The 18,869-nt window shown below is 38.4% G+C and overlaps 1 protein-coding gene and 3 pseudogenes across 2 annotated transcripts; 1 reads left to right on the top strand and 3 right to left on the bottom strand.

Annotated features, from left to right (window-relative positions):
- The first annotated feature begins 1,430 nt into the window (after positions 1-1,430).
- LOC111346440 (uncharacterized) lies at positions 1,431-4,373 on the top strand (annotated as a pseudogene). The gene is made up of 3 exons (XR_015995683.1): positions 1,431-2,462; positions 2,815-2,934; positions 3,405-4,373. The product of XR_015995683.1 is annotated as an uncharacterized LOC111346440 (transcript).
- Positions 3,888-6,519, bottom strand: LOC111346441 (uncharacterized). Its single transcript, XM_022953728.2, is given in 5 exon segments — positions 3,888-4,781; positions 4,784-5,463; positions 6,026-6,338; positions 6,341-6,392; positions 6,394-6,519. Coding segments are annotated over 5 exon segments (1,515 nt in total). The 5' UTR covers positions 6,502-6,519; the 3' UTR covers positions 3,888-4,419.
- A 2,121-nt stretch (positions 6,520-8,640) lies between these two features.
- Positions 8,641-10,179, bottom strand: LOC148716426 (uncharacterized; annotated as a pseudogene).
- A 2,277-nt stretch (positions 10,180-12,456) lies between these two features.
- LOC148716425 (uncharacterized) lies at positions 12,457-13,254 on the bottom strand (annotated as a pseudogene).
- Positions 13,255-18,869: the final 5,615 nt, after the last annotated feature.

Raw genomic sequence — 18,869 nt, 5'->3', positions numbered from 1 at the left:
GCCGTGTGTATTTGCAAGTTTATCGAAGTTGGCGGAGGCAGTGTGTATTTTCCAAGTTTGTTGAAGTTGGCGGAGGCCGTGTAAGTTTACTAAGTTACGTGCTAGCGTAGAGTTTATCGAGTGGAAACTACGTTCATTTTGGAACAAACCTTCTTGTTGCTGTTCCGACAACCCTGCGTTGGCATGTACCAAAACCCGAAGCACCGAAACGAAACCGCCGGAGCCGCCGGAGCCGCCGGTTTCACATATCGTCCCCAGGTTCTCTTTGCCGCCATAATTTTAACTTATCTCCCCTCGCAGGTGATAAACGGTAGAGGCCCACGTGAGTTGTTTTTACCGCCGATTCCCGCGTTTGAAACAAAGCACGAGAGCATAGCTGAACAAACTAAAGAGCTGAATGAAAAGGGGAGCCTAAAATGTACGGTATTTTATAGGGTTAAAGATTGAGCTATATACATTTTAAAATGTTTAAAACGCATTCATTCAAGTTAAAGCTAGATGTGTCATGTGAATATTTATGTTGTGCATTTCTATACTACTTTCGTTAAATCTCGCTTCCCAACATTGCTTTTTTCCTGACTACTCTGCCCCGAAAAGGCGAAAACCACTTCAGAAGTATTTGATCTAATGCAGGATACTTCGAATTCACTGTACAATTTAAGCTCACCATTCGTCTCAGTTAACAACTCGTGTGGATCTCTTTAAAATATTTCAACAAAAGTTTTAGTCTCGGCTTATAGACAGGATCGGCTCATAGGGAATGTTTACAATTCCGAACATATGCGCGAATTCGAAGTCGGTGTCCATTTATGGCTTATTTTTCATAAAAATCCAACAGCTTCTGAAAGCTAAAAGTTCAGGGTCTCAGCTTATAGCCAGGATCGGCTTATAAGAAAATAATTACGGTATTGAACGTATGCGTAAATTCGGAGTCGGTGTCCAGTTAGTACACTGCGCTCACAAACTGAATCCAGCTCTTTCGCCTTTTCATGGCCTCTGGCCTTTGATCGCCCTCGAAAGGAATCTCGTAGATTGAAATCTTCTTCTTGAGTCAGGGGTATTCGAACAACACCAAACATCGAAACGGCAATTTTCCTTTTTTTTTTTTTGCTTAAAAGATCGTAGGCACTAGATTCCAAGCCCACTTAGCTTCTTTGATAAACTTGGACTTAGTACCATGACATCACGAATATGTAGGTACCAGTACTCTTCAATACGGCCAAAGAGATATGGGAAGCCTAAGTTCGCTACAATCTCGGACTTTTATCGCCTCGTAAACTAACAAAGACTTATCAGAATCATTCACAAATGTTACCAGACACCCTCTACATGCTTCTGTTTTTATAATTTAATGCTAAAAAATAGGTGTCATAGGGATTTTAAATTCTAACGTTTGCTTTCAACCTCGTTCCCAGGGCTTTTCCCTTTTTGAATATTTTGGGGGCGGGAAAAGGCTCTGGCATAGGCTGACGAGTTCTCGTTTTTGATTGGCTTACGAAATCTGATAATTTATGCTTATTTTCGTGGCGCGATTAGCATTCCTAAACAAATATGGCGGAAGGTACCGCCGAAATCGAAACACCGAAGAAGAAATCCCTTGCGTAGACTTTGCTGTGAGGCCACTGAAAGTCGACACGTGGTCAAAGTATTTGGAAAAGCTGGTGTTAGTCAAGAACTCGCCTCGAAAATAGAAAGTACCTGTGCTGTTTCGCTTCGCGAGAGTGATTATAAGTTGAATTCTGTGTGCCGCAAATGCATAAACTTCGTAAACAAGATGTACGATTTTGTGAAGAAAACGAGACGTGTCAACCAGACCATCTATTTGCAGCCAACGGACGTCTCTGTAAAGCGTTGCATTGATGTTTCACCTTCGTCCTGACAGCAAACGAAGAGGAAACCTACGACGCAAGTGACAGCGAAAGAACTCTTCCCTCCCTCCCAAACCGCCAACGCGAATGAAGACCCGATGTCTCAGGACGAAGTAGTCCCAATTATGGATGGAGAACACAACTCAACGGCCGTGAATGAGGCGACATTGACAATTACTCAGCAAAGAATGCTTGTAAGTGCCGTAAACTCAAGGGATGCTGCTGTTGTGGCCATGATATTACATGATTACTGCACAAACGTTGTAAAAGAATTGGATGGTCTTCGCTTCAGACATCGAATCATTTTGCGCAAAACTCTGCAAACGGAAAAGGGGTTCTGTCCTACACGGACACGATTACGAAAGCTCAGAAAATTTCAAGTTTGTTGACATTTGGAACGAGCTTCTTGTCAATTTTCCCTTCATTGTGTCAGTGATGAACGCTCTTTCTGGCAAAACTAGCGATCAGAGAGAGGAACTACGAGTGAAATAGGCTCTTATTTACTCTATACTCATGGGGGAAAGATGGCACGAACTCAGTCTTGTGAAGAGAGTAAACACCATCATTGTAATCGAAGGTGGATGTAGTAAACAGGTATCATTATTTTATGACACTGATTATTTATCCCTGATCAAGTAATTTCAGTAATTATTACATGTTTATGTAATGACTGTAATTTTTTGTTCCATGTTCCTTTCCATTTAGATCTATCTCTGGCTGGTAAAAGCTAGTGAGTTCATAAAATCATTGTGTTTCAATTCTTCCTTTAAGTTTGTTATAGCTGTTTATAACTCTTTTTACCTCTTTTACCCTGCTTGTACTATTTTTCATTCAACTTATTGTACTACTGGGTAGTTGCCTTGTGAGTTTTCAGATTTTTAATATGTTAGTGTTAGATAAAACATATTAAGAATGAATGACAATAAGGTCATTTTTCACTTTTTAGCTTCAAGAAAGACTGAACAAACTTGGTGTCTGCTTGTCACATGGCACAGGAGACACACTCCTTAAGCTGTTGGGAGGTCACTTCTCAGATGTGGTTGTCAGAAAAATAAAGGATGGCAAGGTAAAAAATAGAAGTAAAATAGATAGAAGTAAAAAAGTTTAAAGAGGCAGATTGTATTTCCCAATGAACCTGACACTGGCCACTACAAGACTATCAAATAGAAATAACATTAAATGTCTTATATTCTTTTATAAATGTACTGAAGAGAATTTTAGGCTAATTAGGTAATTGAAATTGGTTCTTAAGTACAGGAGAAAAAATATGAAAACATTGCTGCAAGCAACTTGGTAATTGTATCTTACTTTATCTGCCACCACTACCTCACCCCAACAAGACATTGTACTGATTCTCTTATTCTTGTGTTTTGATAGAATGATGAATTTTGAAAATAAGAACCTGTTTTAACTTTCTTAGGCTAAATAGCTTCTTGTCAAGAGGGGGTATAAATGGCAAATTTAGGCTAACAGGTTCTTAATTGTTAGGTTCTTAGCCGCAGGTATTTACCGTTTTTGTACTCTTAATATTATTAGGTGTTTCGTGGCACTGGTGACAACTGGGATCTGAAGATCTTAAGAAGCCACATGAGATTGGAATTAAAAAATGAAGACCTTCATTTATTTGCCAGCAACTTGATACAGAACAGGATTAGTTTTAATCATCTCCCAAATGATAAACCAAAGGGTGATATCAAGAAACTACCTCGTAGAGTTTTCTCATTCTCTATGAAGTTTTAGTAACTAATTAAGAAACAAGTAACCAAGGTTTTGATGAGAAATACTCAGATTATAATCATACTGATTCTACTATGTTAAAATACAAACTGTGATTCCAGACTAAAGTTTTCATTTGAGTGGGAGAGCATTAACAGTGAAAACACAAACTCATCAAAATGATGCAAGTATGCAACCTGAACTTACTTTATGCTAAAATTGTGGCTTTATGCTTAAATTGTTCAATGTCATGTTGTGGAACCAGAGAGTGCCAATATCCAAATCAAGGACAAGATTACACTATTATCGGATCAAATTGATGTATATTTTTTGATTGCAACAAACTCTAATAGTAAGTAAGAACAAAATTCACAATGTTTGTATAGTTGATATCTGGACAGCATCAAATTCATTGAATGAGTGTTAATCAAGTGGAAATAAAAAGAATTCAATGTCATGTTCTCTACTAACTCACCTGCTCAGAAGAGTTAGTTATTTCATAACTTCAAATGCAAACGTAACATGTATATCCTAACAGGAATTTTATAAATTGCTATTTGCAAAAACTCTGACTGTTTTGAACAAATTTCAACAATATCAAAACTGTATCAGAAAATATGGGATATCATCCCTGATATTTTCCTTGATTAGTAATAGTGCTAGGGTACTATGGGGAACTAAATATCAGGAATGATATCTCATAATTTATGATATAAAAATCTCACAATATGCATGTATACAGAAATGTTTTTTACTGATTTGAATTAAAAGTTGTCTTTTTTTTTGTTATTGACTGTCTTCCCTGTTAATTTCTGTGGTAGAGCTGCATATTAAGTTATATAATTATTGTTGCACAACTTTCCTCATTCCAGACACCAAATTTACTGAGCAGGTGACTCTCTGATGAAATGAACTCAATGTCTTCCAATATTTGCTCAGTGATTAATTTGGCATTGCCAACATCAAAAAGTCCAGTGTATTCCTCTGTAAGCTGCAACTCCAGTGTGGTTCTTATTGACTGTTGAAGGGCTGATTTATTCCGTGGTAATGTACGTACTTTAACCAGGTCTGGAGGATTACTTTGGGTAGATTGTTGTTTGTAGTCACAAAAGCAGCAGCAATTAGATTGTTCCTTGCAAGAGAAACCAAAATAGCCCAACAGAAATTTTCTCAGGCAAGAATCATCAGTGCGACATCTTTCATAGATTGATCCATGTACTTAACGTTTGCACCAATGTCAGAGTTATTGTAATACAGAGTTGTTTCTGATGCTTCACCTATTCAACCTGCTCTTCCCATTTCTTGGATATAAGCTTCGATACTGCGTGGTGGAGTTATGTTGATGACGTTCTTTACATATGATGCATCTACTCCCATTCCTAATGCCGCAGTTGCAAATAAAACCCTCACCCTTGAATCCTTTTTTATTTCGCTAGTCAATTCTTTCTTCATTCTATCTGTTTGTGGTGAGTGAAATTGTGCAAACAATCTGCCTGTAGGTTCTGTTGTGTTACCAACAAACTGATTCTCACCTAGCACTCGTTCAAACAGGGCATATGCATAACCACAGTACTTTAACTTTAGATAAATGATGGTCATGGGATAATTTTTACGTTACATAGCAAGTTCTTCAGCAATTGGCTCAAGAATAGCAGAATAGCTGTCTTTTCCAAAATTGTTATTTAGTCTCATTTCTTTGTTTAGGTATATATTTTGTCGGTTGGGATTTACACAGACCATTTTTGCACTAGTCATAGACAAACTAAATTTAAGTTTCTTCACAAGGTGTGGTGTGGCTGTAGGGGCCAAGGTAGGCACTCTGGGGAAGAAAGCTTTGAGTGCTGCTAGTTCCTTAAAATCATCTCTAAAATCTTCACCCCTATAAAAAGATTAATCACCATTTGAGTTATCCATGGGGTAAGAGTGTTTGTATACTAAATTAAATGGTTTAACTTACATATAAGGGGTCACCCTACCAATAGTAACTCAGCCTCGGGGCCAGAAATCATTCGTTTTTGCACCAAGTTTATTGACACCACAAACAAAAATGATCTACCAAACAACAATTCATATTTTGAAACCTGCGTGTCCAGGAAAAATCATGAAATATAGCGATCAGTTATGCATTTTTTAAGTATACAAAAAGTGGTGCTAAACGATTTTATAGCTAGATAAGAACTGGGACTTTGCTTAATTTTAAATTATTTATAGGTTTAGCATGAGGGCAAGAGTACCGTCTAACCCCAACATTAATTATGCATTCAGACTAGTAGACTTTGTTTATAAAGTTTTGTCGTGAAAGACAAGGAAGTGGAATGCATAATTAATGTATGGGGTTATATGGTACTCTTTCCAGCAAAAGTTATTCTATAGTTTAGATTTTTTGCTTGATCAAATCTTATAGAAGTTATCAACCGTAAATTATAGCTTACTGTACTTACCATAGTTCAACACAGTGAGCCTCATCAATTACACAAGCAGCTACATTATCTTGAAAAACTTTACTACACATCAATTTTCTGCCTTCGGCGCTGAGTAGCGCCTCAGGTTGAGCGAATATAATCGAACAACGTCCTTCGAAAACCTCGGGTGAAACAGAAAACTTCGCGCCTTCGTCCATGGCGAAATTCTCAAACAGCTTCTCTTGCTCTTTACGTTTCCCCACATTCATCCGAAGCACTCCAGCTTTGATTCCTCCTCCTTTTAATACCTTGAGTTGATCCTCGATTATCGAGTTCAAAGTACTAGCAACAATCCAGTTGGTAAGACAGCTACAACATCATGACCATTCAATAAATACTCCGAACTCCAAGCATTTAACTTGTTGAGGTTTTAAATTTATAGGAGGGAAACTATTCTTATTAAAAGCTATTTGAAGATTTCCAAACACGTGAGAAACACCTAGTTGCGCCGCCATGTTTACAGAGATGACAATTTATTACACCCAGAATTTCAGTGTGCTGTGACGTCACTCATCAGCCTATGCCAGGGCCTTTTCCCGCCCCACAAAATTTTCAAAAAGGGAAAAGTCCTGGGAACGAGGTTGGTTTGCTTTTCTTCTCCATAGACTTCAATCATGAGTTTTTTTTCTCTCTCTTTCTGACCAAGTGGTTTCTTCTTGCGCTTGCATAAATGTACGCTGCTGCTGAGCTGAGTTTCTAACAGAAAAGAAACCCTCACAGCGCTTGACGATTGAAGGAAAACGGCAGTCCGGGATCTCTTTGCATAAAGCAATAGTTAATTTTTTGCCCGTTGGCTTCTTCACTGGCTGAACGCATGAACACTTGCTGTCAAGATGTCGCGACACCGTCTGCTTTTCCCTGGTTATCGTCCGCTATCTTTAAAAGAGGGAACGGGGGGGGGGGGGATGGGGAATTGGGAAGGGGAATGAGAAATCTTTAAGATGAGGAATCTTTAAAAGCAGGAATCTTTAAAATGGAGAATCCCTAAAAGCGAGAATCTTTAAAACGGAAAATTTAAAGTTTTTTGCACGATTAAAACAAACTTCTGCTTCTTTTATTCCGATCACGTCCAATTAAACGGTTGCAACAACAACAGAGAGAGAAAACAAAATACACTAGTATATATATGCTAATTCCTAAAAAAGAAAGTTTGAATAACAAAAGAAAAAGAAACACCTGGACCAATCATAGATCAAATTAACTATTCCTGTGAAATATTTCAAATTTAAAATAACAACGGCAAACATAATATGCATAATAACAACAAAATTTGTAAAAGCGGTTACCTTTAAAATGGAGAATCTTTAAAAGTGGAAATCTTTCAAACGGGAAATCTTTAAAAGCGGGAATCTTTAAAACGGGGAATCTTCAAAAGCGGGAATCTTTAAAACGGGGAATCTTCAAAAGCGGGAATCTTTAAAACGGGGAATCTTCAAAAGCGGGAATCTTTAAAAACGTAGCAACGTTTTGTTTGGTGGATGGCAGTGGCACTCGATTATTATTTTCTTTAGTAGCCTGAATGGTAAGTCAGCCATCAGCCCTATAAGCAGTTATGATTGAATACTCTGATCTACATCGTTTTTCGGTATTATCCTCAGGGTTCAAATAACAGCCGGCTGCCGGAGGCAGCTAGAACTTTGAACAAACTTGCTGGCGATTTTTGACCAAAGAACTAGAATTTTTATAAAAAATATTGTGCTTATTGATCGTCTAACTGAACTAAAAGTCGCTGTCCTGTTATGGTGAACATTTCATACCAGACAATAAAGCAGCCAAGAAATGTTTTAAAAGCTTTTTGGAAACGTAAACGAGTATAAAGTATCAAGATTTGAAGCGTGTTACAAGGAGTATCTTTGTTTACAGTATTCAGCTTTCTACGTATTCGTTCAAGCGTGAAACATGCAAGTTTGTGTACACCGTCACATTACCGTGTTTATGTTTCTGCACGTGCATACTACCTTAAATCGAGATTTATTTTTCGCCAATCCTGTTCAATGTCGTTTGTTTAGCCTTCTCACGCGTTCAAATTAAAGTCGAGGCTTAACATTACGGATTTCCCATGACTGTAAATGAAGAAGCTCGACAGTTTGTCTAGGCAAAGTTGAATATTTCACGCTTGAACAAACACCGAATTTTGGAAAATTAAACGAAACCTACCATTAAGTTGAAGTTTGAAAGAGATTCTACCGTAGCATTAGCAGGAATGAGGAGTCACGTGAGATAGCAAGCATGCGTATCCGAGCTCAGTCTTTAAAGGATTTGGATGACTTTGTAGAATGCAGTTGAAAGCATTGTTTAGTAAGAAAGTGAGTCAGTTTTATATCAGTAAATTTAACTTAAGTAAGTATAAATTTTTATAGTTTTTGATTACTTATTGTTGTCGCTATTTGTCTATGTTAGTTTTTATTTTTTTTTGTATTTTATCACAGGCAGTTTATTTAAAATAAGAAATCTAGAATTCTGTATAAACTGGCCTAATTACTCAGATATCTCTTTTTTATACTTGTATATATATTTAACTCCTTGTTTTTGTTTTTGTTTTGATTATCTGTGTAACTGAATTTGAGTATATAAATAAATAAAAATACACCTAGGCCCAGGGTACTATGGGGTATAGGGAGAGATGTGACCTCCTCATTCCTACCCCTGCTACGGTAGAATCTCTATCAAACTTCAACTTACAGGTAAGTTTCGTTTAATTTTCCAATTCTGCCTCGCATTTGCATACAATCGGAGGTCACGTGAGATTTTAAAGCTCAAAGTCTCACAAAATCAGCCCTCAAGTGAAAGATGACATACACAAACTTTTACACAGTGGTCAATAGATTTTATGTATTATAATGATGGGTAAAACCATACTTCACATGTGCAATAACAGTAAAATAAGACTGAATGTTATTTGCTGGCAAGCACAGCTTCTGCAAAATTGTTTTGCTTCACAACTGGTCTATTATAGAACCGTGCAAATACTGAATCTGATCTCCAGCCAGCTGTAGCCATAATATCTTCAGTGGGGACATCTGCCACTTTGCCTGCAGAGGTTGAAGCTGATCGTGTGCTATGACTTTTAAAAACACTAATGCCAATGTCAGCAGATTTCATGGTTTGTTTAATCCACTGATCTAGAAATTGAGTCTCTAGAAACTGGTCCATGAGGCTTAGCATAGGAAATAAGCAATTGACGACAGTCTTTTCGGAGGGAGGCAGTTCTTTCAAATTTAACAAAGTAAACACGCAAAGTTTTTTATCCAGAGCGTAACGTTTGAACATAATGGGAGACTAATGTCTGTTCTTCCTCCCACTGCTTCTGGTTTGTTTGAGACAAGAAGTTATGGTAAATGATATGTGTTCATGCTATCCAAAGATAATAACTGAAGTGTTTGCGTTCTTTGAGCAGACACCAGAGCCATGATCATGACTAGTTTTTGCGTGACAAGTTTCAGTGTGAGATCTTGAACATCGGGGAAATCTTTTAGATAAGCTAGTACTTGTTGTGGGTCCCAGGTTGTTACATATATAGGTAATGCAGGTTTGATGTTGAATAAACCTACCATGAATCTGGAGACAATAGGATGGCTTAAAACTCGGCGTCAATAACAATGAAACTTGATAATGCACTTTTAGCTGTTCCCACTGTACTGTATCCAGTAGACTTAGATAAGTGAGTCAAGAACTGAAGAACACTTTGAAGGCTTAGATTGATGTGGTGTACATTATGCTCCTCACAGAATTTTACCCTTGCGGTAACGTATGTTTGGTATTGTTTACGAGTCCCTGTTCTCCAGAACTGGAGTAGAATATCAAGTGGTTCGCCTGTAATGCCTTGTTTTGTCTGGGCTAGCCTGACACAGGACAGCCAAGGAGTTGTAGTTTTGGGTAAAGAGGGTGTATTTCCTCGCTATTGTGAGATAGCGTCAATGTTTTCCTGTTGATGTAAAGTAGTCGCTGGAACCAAAACTGAGTTTCTCAATAGGGAACTATCAGGATTGCAGACACCTTGTTCAACTGAATTTTCTGAAGGACTTTCCCTATGAGACTAAAAGGTGGGAAGCAGTATATTAGTTGATATTGTGACCAGTCAATTGTAAAAGCATCAATCGCTATGGCACCTGGGTCAGATCTCCAGGCTTCATATTTCTGGACTTTGTGGTTTAGTCTAGAGACAAAAATGTCTATGCGGCATTCCCCATATGTTTGTAAGGTGTTGAAAAGAGGCTAGAGTAAGGGACCACTCAGTGTTGCTGTCTTGTTGCCGGCTTGCTTGGTCAGCCTCAGTGTTAAGAATACCAGGTTAATGGGAAACAGACAGTTTTAAGCTTCGTTCTTTACACCAGAGTATGATATGCCTTGCTATATCATTACATTGTGGGGAATGAGTACCTCCCATATGTTGAAGGTAGGAGACTGATGTAGTATTATCACATAAAATTTTGATAACCTTGTCATGCAAATGATTGCATAAGGATTTCAGTGATAGAGATACGGCTTTCAGTTCAAGAAAATTAATGTGGTTTTGCGATTCTTCTGCTGACCCCCATCCTCTTGCCATATATGGAATGAGTGCCTTCAATTACGCCACCCCAACCCGAAAGGGAACTATCTGTTTTTAGGATTAGTTTAGGTAGCTGTAGGGCTAATGGGCAGGGAGAGAGTTCACTTTCCTTTATCCACCATTCTAGATCTTTTCGAGCAAGAGGTGAGATAGTCATTGCCCCATCCAGATGCCAATCTCGTGCTTTAAGTGCATTAGTTTTATCATTATCTAAGGACCTGTAGAAAAGGGGTCCCCAATATACTCTAGGGAATGAGACAACCATGAGGCCTACCACAGAAGCAACTTCTCTAATGGGCACAGGCCCCTGATATTTTCAAAGACTTCTACATGCATTTTTTAACTTATCAACTTTATCAGGGACCATAGTGATTACCATTGTAACAAAGTTTAGAATGAATCCCAGAAATTTGACTTTGGTTTTGTCACCGATTTGGCGTCATAGACAGTAAAACCTAAGGATTTTAGCAATTTAATGGTATCGCTAACTTGTTTATCAAGCTGAAGGACCTTGGGGGACCTTGGGGCACTAGATAGCCCATTGGGCAAACAAGTAAATTCATACAAGTTGTTTTTGAAAATAAATCTTAGATATTTTCTATGATCAATCGCTATAGGGACTGAGTAGTACGCATCCTTGAGGTCGAGAACTTCCATCCACGAGCCTTGTTTAAATCAATTGGGCAGCTGTTTGCAGTGACTCCATCTTAAAGTGTTTATCGGTCACATGTTCATTTAGCATTTCAAGTTTAGAATCAGCCTGTGTGATCCATCTTTCTCGGGTCGTGTGAAGACCGCGGAGATGAAGTCGGCTTCACAATGAGTGGCTTCCACTATAACATTTTTAGTTAAAGTGCACCTAAACCCAAAAATTGTTTTTCGCATAACGAAATAAGCGTATTTTTTGGAGTATTTCTGTGCAAAAAATTTTTAATTTGCTCAAATCTTTAATTTTCTGTGCCCAGTCAAAATACGGAAAATCGGCTGCCATCTTGCCCAACGACCGAGTTTAAAGAGGAATGGCTCTAGCGGGTAATGTGACGTCAAATCGAGAACACGAAGGTCTGCATTTCACACATTTTCACTCGTTTGGGAAGGTTTTAGTCGATATTGTCCGAAAATATGCCGACTAAGTGTGTTGTAGAAGGATGTAGCAACGTGCGAAATTTGCAAGAGGGTATCGCGCTTCATACATCCCTCATACAACACACCTAGTCGGCATATTTCGGACAATATCGACGGCAACCTTCCCAAACAAGTGAAAATATGTGAAATGCAGACTTTCGTGTTCTCGATTTGACGTCTCATTACCCGCTAGAGCCATTCCTCTTTAAACTCGGTGATGGGACAAGATGGCGGCCGATTTTCGGTATTTTGACTGGGCACAAAAAATTAAAGATTTGAGCAAATTAAAAAATTTTTGCACGGAAATACTCCAAAAAAATATGCTTATTTCGTTAGGCGAAAAAAAAGTTTGGGTTTAGGTGCACTTTAACTAAAAATGTTATTGTGGAAGCCACTCATTGTGAAGCCGAATTCATCTCCACGGTCTTCACACGACCCAAGAAAGATGGATCACACAGGCTGATTCGTGAAGCGAAAAAAAATTTTGGGGTTTAGGTGCACTTTAACAATTTAGAAATCTCTGTTTCAATAATTTCTTCTTCTCCTCTGGAGAAATGAATATGGAGAGCTACAGTTTGAAAAGGCTCTGAATCAAAGGCTATACGATAGCCAGTTACCATCTCAAGGATAGTACTATCACAAGTCATCAGCCTCCAGTTAGCGACAAATTTAGATATATTACCAGCTGTAAAGCTTTTAGCATTGATGTCACCTACCAGGTCATTAGAGCTCTCTATGTTAATTTCGATTGTTGTCGATGTTTTGTGCTCTGTTTTTGACCGTCTTTCCTTTTCCAGGGCTTCAAGCCCTGGCCTCTCAACTTTTCTGAATTCCTGTGAGAGTACTTGCTACCATAAGAATTGTAGTTACTACTGTGGTAGTCTTTGGGTTGGATTTTGGCACCAATCTTGTTCTGGTCACCAATATCCTTCAGTTGCGTATGGAGGTCGTCTCCAAAGAGCATATCAGAGAAGAGAATCTGAGAGGAGCATAAGTATGTATAATCCTTCCCTATGTCTGACTTCAAAAGTTGTTTCCTCTGCACATTAATCTCATAATTTGCATGTGATAGCAGAGATAGGGCCTCAAGGCCCATTTTCTTCATTGTTTCAAGTTGGTCATTGCTCAGGTTCCCTGTCATGGACAAGTCAGTCATACGTAAGACTGGTATAATGCCTTTGATAAGGGCCTGTTGGATTTTATGCATTTGTGCATCACTTTTCTTAGTATGATCCCCGAGCTTTCACCGGATGCCTGGGTTAACCCTGGTAGGCTTAGCATTTTTGCAGTTTTCTGGCCTTTCTTGGCGATCCAGCTTATCTTTTAATGCTTTATCAGACATACGATGTTTAAGCATTTGGTCAGTTAGCTTAGCAAGCTGTTTGTATTGGAGCTTGGTTCCAGGGGTGTCATCTGACTCGTACTCTTTTTGGAGTTCGGCCAACGTTTCATCCACATCTGGGTCATCAGAGTCGAGCTCTTTTTCAGAAGGATCTGAGTCATTGCTTTCATCAATGATCTCATTCATCATTTCTTCAGGGTCGCGGTAATCGTCATCAACATGCCCTCTGCTTGAGGAGCAAACTGGCGCCGTTTTTTGGCAGGGAGATCTGCCTGGATTGCATGCCGTTTGACTGGCCCTTTTCCTATTCCCTCACGAAAGGGGTTTTCGAAGTCTTTTCTTTCGTCATCATGTGTTCTGTGAGTTGATGGATAGCCGATGTTTGAAGCTGTGGTTTGTTTGGTTGGCACGGCCGATCCCGAGGCTCTTTGATCGTCATTCACGGAGATCTTCTTTGGAGGGTTTTCAAGTTGTTTTCCTTCATCCTCTTAATCAAGGTTGACTTCTTCTGTAGGTTTAGACATTTCCTCGCCGGTTTTATGTGATAGCAGAGGTTTATAACTGATTTTTAAACAGATTTTGAACTGGTGAACTAAGGCATGACTGTTTGCTTGGACAACAAACTCGCACTGAGCTCGGATACGCGTGCTTGCTATCTCACGTGACCTCCGATTGTATGTAAATGCCAGGTAGAATTGAGCCGTTCACTACGCCTTGTCATTAGAAAGGGAATTGCCGCAACGAAACATGTTGATCAAAATAAAGATTCTGATGCTGGAATTATTTTTTTTAGCAATTTAATCATGTTGAGTGTTGAAAACATGTGCTGAGTGTCCTTCCATTATAGCGTAGTTTTACCTGTGTCAACGGTCATGAATTTTGATGGTTCACTTGCGTGAAATTGAAAAAACGATAAACTTCTCCACAGACCACTTATTCATTTGGTCGATTTCATTTCACGCTTCTAAAGAATCCTCATTTTGAAGATTCTCGCTTTTAAAAGTTCCTGCTTTTAAAGATTCCCGTTTTAAAGTTTGTCCATTCCCCATTCCCCATTCCCCCATTCCCCGTTCCCTATTTTAAAGATAGCCCTGCCACAATCATAGTAACTTTTCTGTCATGAAGGAGTGGTTGGATCAAATCCACAGCGCGAAAGTAAATTATTATTTTTGCTTAATTTCCTTTCTTACTTTTTCTTTTTCTTTTTCGGATAAAATAATCATTTTCCTGCATATATACATTCAAAAGTAGAAGCATTGACGCCATAAATGAAATATACGCTGCAAGAGACAAAAGTGTATTCGGAGATTGGGCAAACTTTAATTCCCAGATGAAAAACATACAGTTTTAAACTCTTTTAAGATTACGATTGGCTTCTTTTTTACCGGCCACCACTATTCTTAGCAGCAAAGGTCGCCATTTCGTTTGTTTATTACTAGCCAAAAACTTTCCAATGCACTTAAAAACCTAAAATCGAAAAAAAGGTTACAGGAATCGACCAATCGAGCGAGCGAGCGAGAGCCATTTTTCACATTATATCTACAACTCGCTCTTGCGCACGCGCGCAATTCATGATGTAAAAAGGGTTTTGAACAAAGGAATAAAGAAACCCGTATTAAAAATTTAACCCCGAGTCAATCGGCCTTCGAACAACTGGGCCTTGAAGAGAACTTACCCTTAGGCGACACTAAAAACGTCCGTGTTTGAGTAGTTGACATGTCCATTGACCTAGAATAAACCACAGATGCACATCCTTCCTGAGCGTTATTGTAAACTCCGAGATTACCGAGGCCGCTGCTATCATTGCCAGGCTGTAAGCATCAAGCTACACGCATGTCTGGGTGTGTCCATAGCACTTTCCTTTAAAAAAGTTAAGTAGTGGCCTATTTACGCAATGCAAGAGTGACGGACAACAATTTTCGTTTCCTCAGCTACCGAGTTTTGTCGCTTTTGACATTTCTTATTATTCAGATAGGAATTGAGCGTTGAAAGTGATTATATCAGCTTGAGTTCTCTCTTTTGCCAAGGATTAAAAAAATGTTTGCCCAACACATCGCAGTTGGTCCAATGATTACATCCGCATCTTTTTCAAGAGAAAGGGGAAAGCCTCTAAAGCTTCTATCTCCAATCAAATAGTCTAAATTTATTGTTGTTCCACGCAGACTTGTTTTATTTATCTTGACAGCAGTAAAGAGGTTGACGATATTTGGATTATTGACCTCCTCGGAACATTTCTTCCTTTACTGATAACCATGCCGGTCACTTTCGCTATTAAAACTGTCTTGTGATGAGTGACGAAGGGGGCATTGAGATTTTCGGTTTTTCACTTTTGGTGTTCAAATTTTCAAAGTTATCCAGCTTAAAAGGTTTAAAAGGGAATATTGGATCAGTTTAAATGATTTCATCTCCCAGATTTGAATGCCACTAATGCTAGTCACATAACCACCGATTTTCCGTGCTCGAAGATATATATCCTATCCAAGACTTTTAAAAATCATCGCCATTGTTTCTTTGCGATGCCTGTAAGTAGGTTAGAGTCAATATTTCACTGATTTATTGTCTAGTTTAGTTTATTAGCTTCGCCGACAGGCAGGGACACCGCAACAGCTTGCGCCAATTACTGCGGGCCCAGTAAACCCACTCATCCCAGCCCGGGGGAGGACATCCACCACACAGTGATCTCGTACGTGGGAAATTAACGTCTCCTACCCCTAACCCTGCAGGAGACGGGACCTCCACTTATTCGTCCCTATCCGAGAAGACTAGAATATCTAACCATTTCTTGATGTTATAGAAAGGCGGCATATTCTTCTCAGTGATTTTAAGACCTTGAGTGTTGGTCCGGCCGGGGCTCGAACCCTCGACCTCCCGCACAACAGTCCAGTGCTCTACCAATTGAGCTAACTGGGAGGCGTTATATATAAATTTATGAGTATATATAAATTTATAAGAGTATATATAAATTTATAAGAGTATATATAAATTTATAAGAGTATACATAAATTTATAAGAGTATATATAAATTTATAAGAGCATAAATTTCGGCTTCGTTTCCAATTATGCTTTATCCAATAATAGAGAAGATTGTAGTTTGTCTTTCACTTTTCTCAATTGAAAATTTAACTGATTCCTTTCTTCACTCAATTCTTTCCCCTAGCCTCTTAGTAATTTGAAAAAATTTTTTTTAGGATGGATCGGTTTTGCTATGGTCCCATATCCGGGGCTGTGTCTTTTTTTCTCTTTATTTCCCTAAGAGTATCTCTGTTAACCTCCTGAGGTAACAAGAATCAAATCGGAAAAAAATCTAGACTGAGTAATTCTGCGATTTAAAGTGCTCAGCTACCATGCGTTTTGGACATTACCTTGAGGCATTTCACAAATGTAAGCCCTTTTTTGTCGGTTTGAAAGATCATTAAACAGCACTTGTATTCCCGGTGGGTAATCCTTTGACATCACTGCTTTATCTCCATCACCAGATGGCGCGCCAACAGTCGTCTGCCATTTCATAATGCTAAGCTTGCTTCCACTCACCCACTTCCAATCCCTGTTAACTTTATGCAGACCTATACACCATTCGTTAGGCTGCCCGATGCAACGTTTTTGGATTTGGTCGTTAAGGTAGCTCCATACAGCTTCAGTTTCTATGGAGACGAGGTCGCCACCCTTCCCTTGACAGGTTTTTCGGTTGTCGGACCATGTCCCGCCTGATTCCCCATCGGAAATAAAGTAACAGGAACTTTGGAAACATAGTTTCCTTTCTATGGATAGAAGATATTTACATGATTCAGAATAATTTCAGTTGAAAGTTGCAGAAATTTCATAACATCAAAGCTTGCCCGCTTACTCAGGGGAATTGAAAAACTCTTTTTCAAAATGGCATCTTCTAAACAGGATTTCAATTTGCATTGACCACAGCTGTTCAACAAGAGAAAGATGATTCAAGACTATACTATCAAGTTGACACTTAAACAGTGATTAAATGGTAAAAGATATTGATAATCACAATAAAAACAGTGATAACAATAATAACAGCCTTTAATGTTCTTAGTTCTCGGTACCTTACCCATCAAATCTTTTACCCGGGTTGAATTATGGTCGCTAAGTATTATGACAGGTACTTGTACTAACCACCTCCATTCCTTTTTCTTTAAGTGAAGTCTGATCTTGAGCAAAATGAATAAAGTTTGGAGAAGGGAAAGATCCATTGAAGTGGATGTATTACCATGCAATATGAATTGAGAAACTGTGCAATATTCTAAAAGAGCGTGTTTGGACAAGTTATATCAGGTTAAGATCAGTCTGTAGAATTATATTCTTGTTTTGACTTAAACTTATATTCCCGTTTTGACTTAAACATCGCTGCATGGCTGAAATATCGTGATTTATTCGTAATTCGACTCTTAGTGTAATGGATGGAGGTTAAATGACACTAACGAGGTGTTAGCTTCGACGTCGCCTAAATTTTGTGAAGAAACAACCAAGACCACCACCAAAAAAATACAACTGAGAAAATTGTTCTCAGATATCACCGACACCGGAAGATAAAACCAGTAATGATTTATAAGGCTTGACTTTGCTGATAAAGGTATTTTTCTCATAGTTTCTATTCGAACCAAATCAGTTAAGCTTAGATATACGCTGGAAGAAGATAGGAACGTGATTTGAGTTAATTGCTTCGACCCGTATTAGGGATTCTAAGACTTCAAAATGATATGCTTATCATTATATGTTAGTTCTAACTTCTACGTTATGTGCACACGAAGCACAAATTATCCTTCAAAATATATCTCGAGAACAAAAAATTGCTTGCCAGGGAAAATGTCTTAAAAGAAAAAACTATTGCTGATTTGTATGACAACAGACTTGTTGATAAACCGAATAGAAAGTGAACATAAAATCCATCTTTGTGGAAAAAATAACCGCATCTCTGTCTCATTTAAGACTTCTTTTTTTAAAGTCAAGTTTAACAAGTGTCTAATATTTCAGGGGACGCGTTCTAAATAAGTTGATAATTTCACATTCTGCCGATCAAAAGAAAGACACGACTTACAAATCACAAAAATAGGTCAAGTTCATTTCCCCCAGGAACAAGCCTAGACCAAGAGGTTATAATCTCTTGGCCTAGAGTTAAAAATATCGATCACCAGAAAAAAATAAAACTTTGAATATACTCCACAACTTTCTACTCGCATAAGTATCGTCCATCCTCTTGAACTCTTTATTATAATTTTATCATCGCATCATCCACTGGTGGGTGTACTCTCTGAAAGCCACGTGTAAGCACATAATTATTTGGGGTCCTCGGGGAAAGGCAAAGGTTTTATTACCTTATCCGGATATCTACACTTTTAAGCTGTGTAGCATTAAGAAGTATTTAAAAGTCCAACGGCAATGGTTATAATTCAATTCTACTACTCAGTAGTAAAGTGAGAGCTACTTTGTACCGGTCGTACGCTGATACTTAGATAACGTAATATGCTTTAATTCTTGCTAAAGGAATTGACACGTACACGTAACCAGCTTGAAGAACTCCTTATTTTCACCCGGTTCTTTTAAATGGCTTTGATGTTCGACAAGCACAACAACAATGTATCCCCTAAAGTACATTGAAAACATAGCATTAACGACTGGCTAAGAAATTAGAATCTTAACAGCGCCTTTAAAAGTGAACGATCTTTAAGTTCTCTATCAACTGAATTCCAGAAAGTTTAGCGAGAGGAAAATATGAGTGAAACGAAGAACGGCTCTAAGTAGTCAGAAACCTATGATTAACAATTATTAGATGAGGTTGAGCATGATAGCGA

Source organism: Stylophora pistillata, chromosome 14 (assembly GCF_964205215.1).
Source record: "Stylophora pistillata chromosome 14, jaStyPist1.2, whole genome shotgun sequence".
Lineage (NCBI taxonomy): Eukaryota > Metazoa > Cnidaria > Anthozoa > Scleractinia > Pocilloporidae > Stylophora > Stylophora pistillata.
This window is presented reverse-complemented; position numbering and strand designations above follow the sequence as displayed.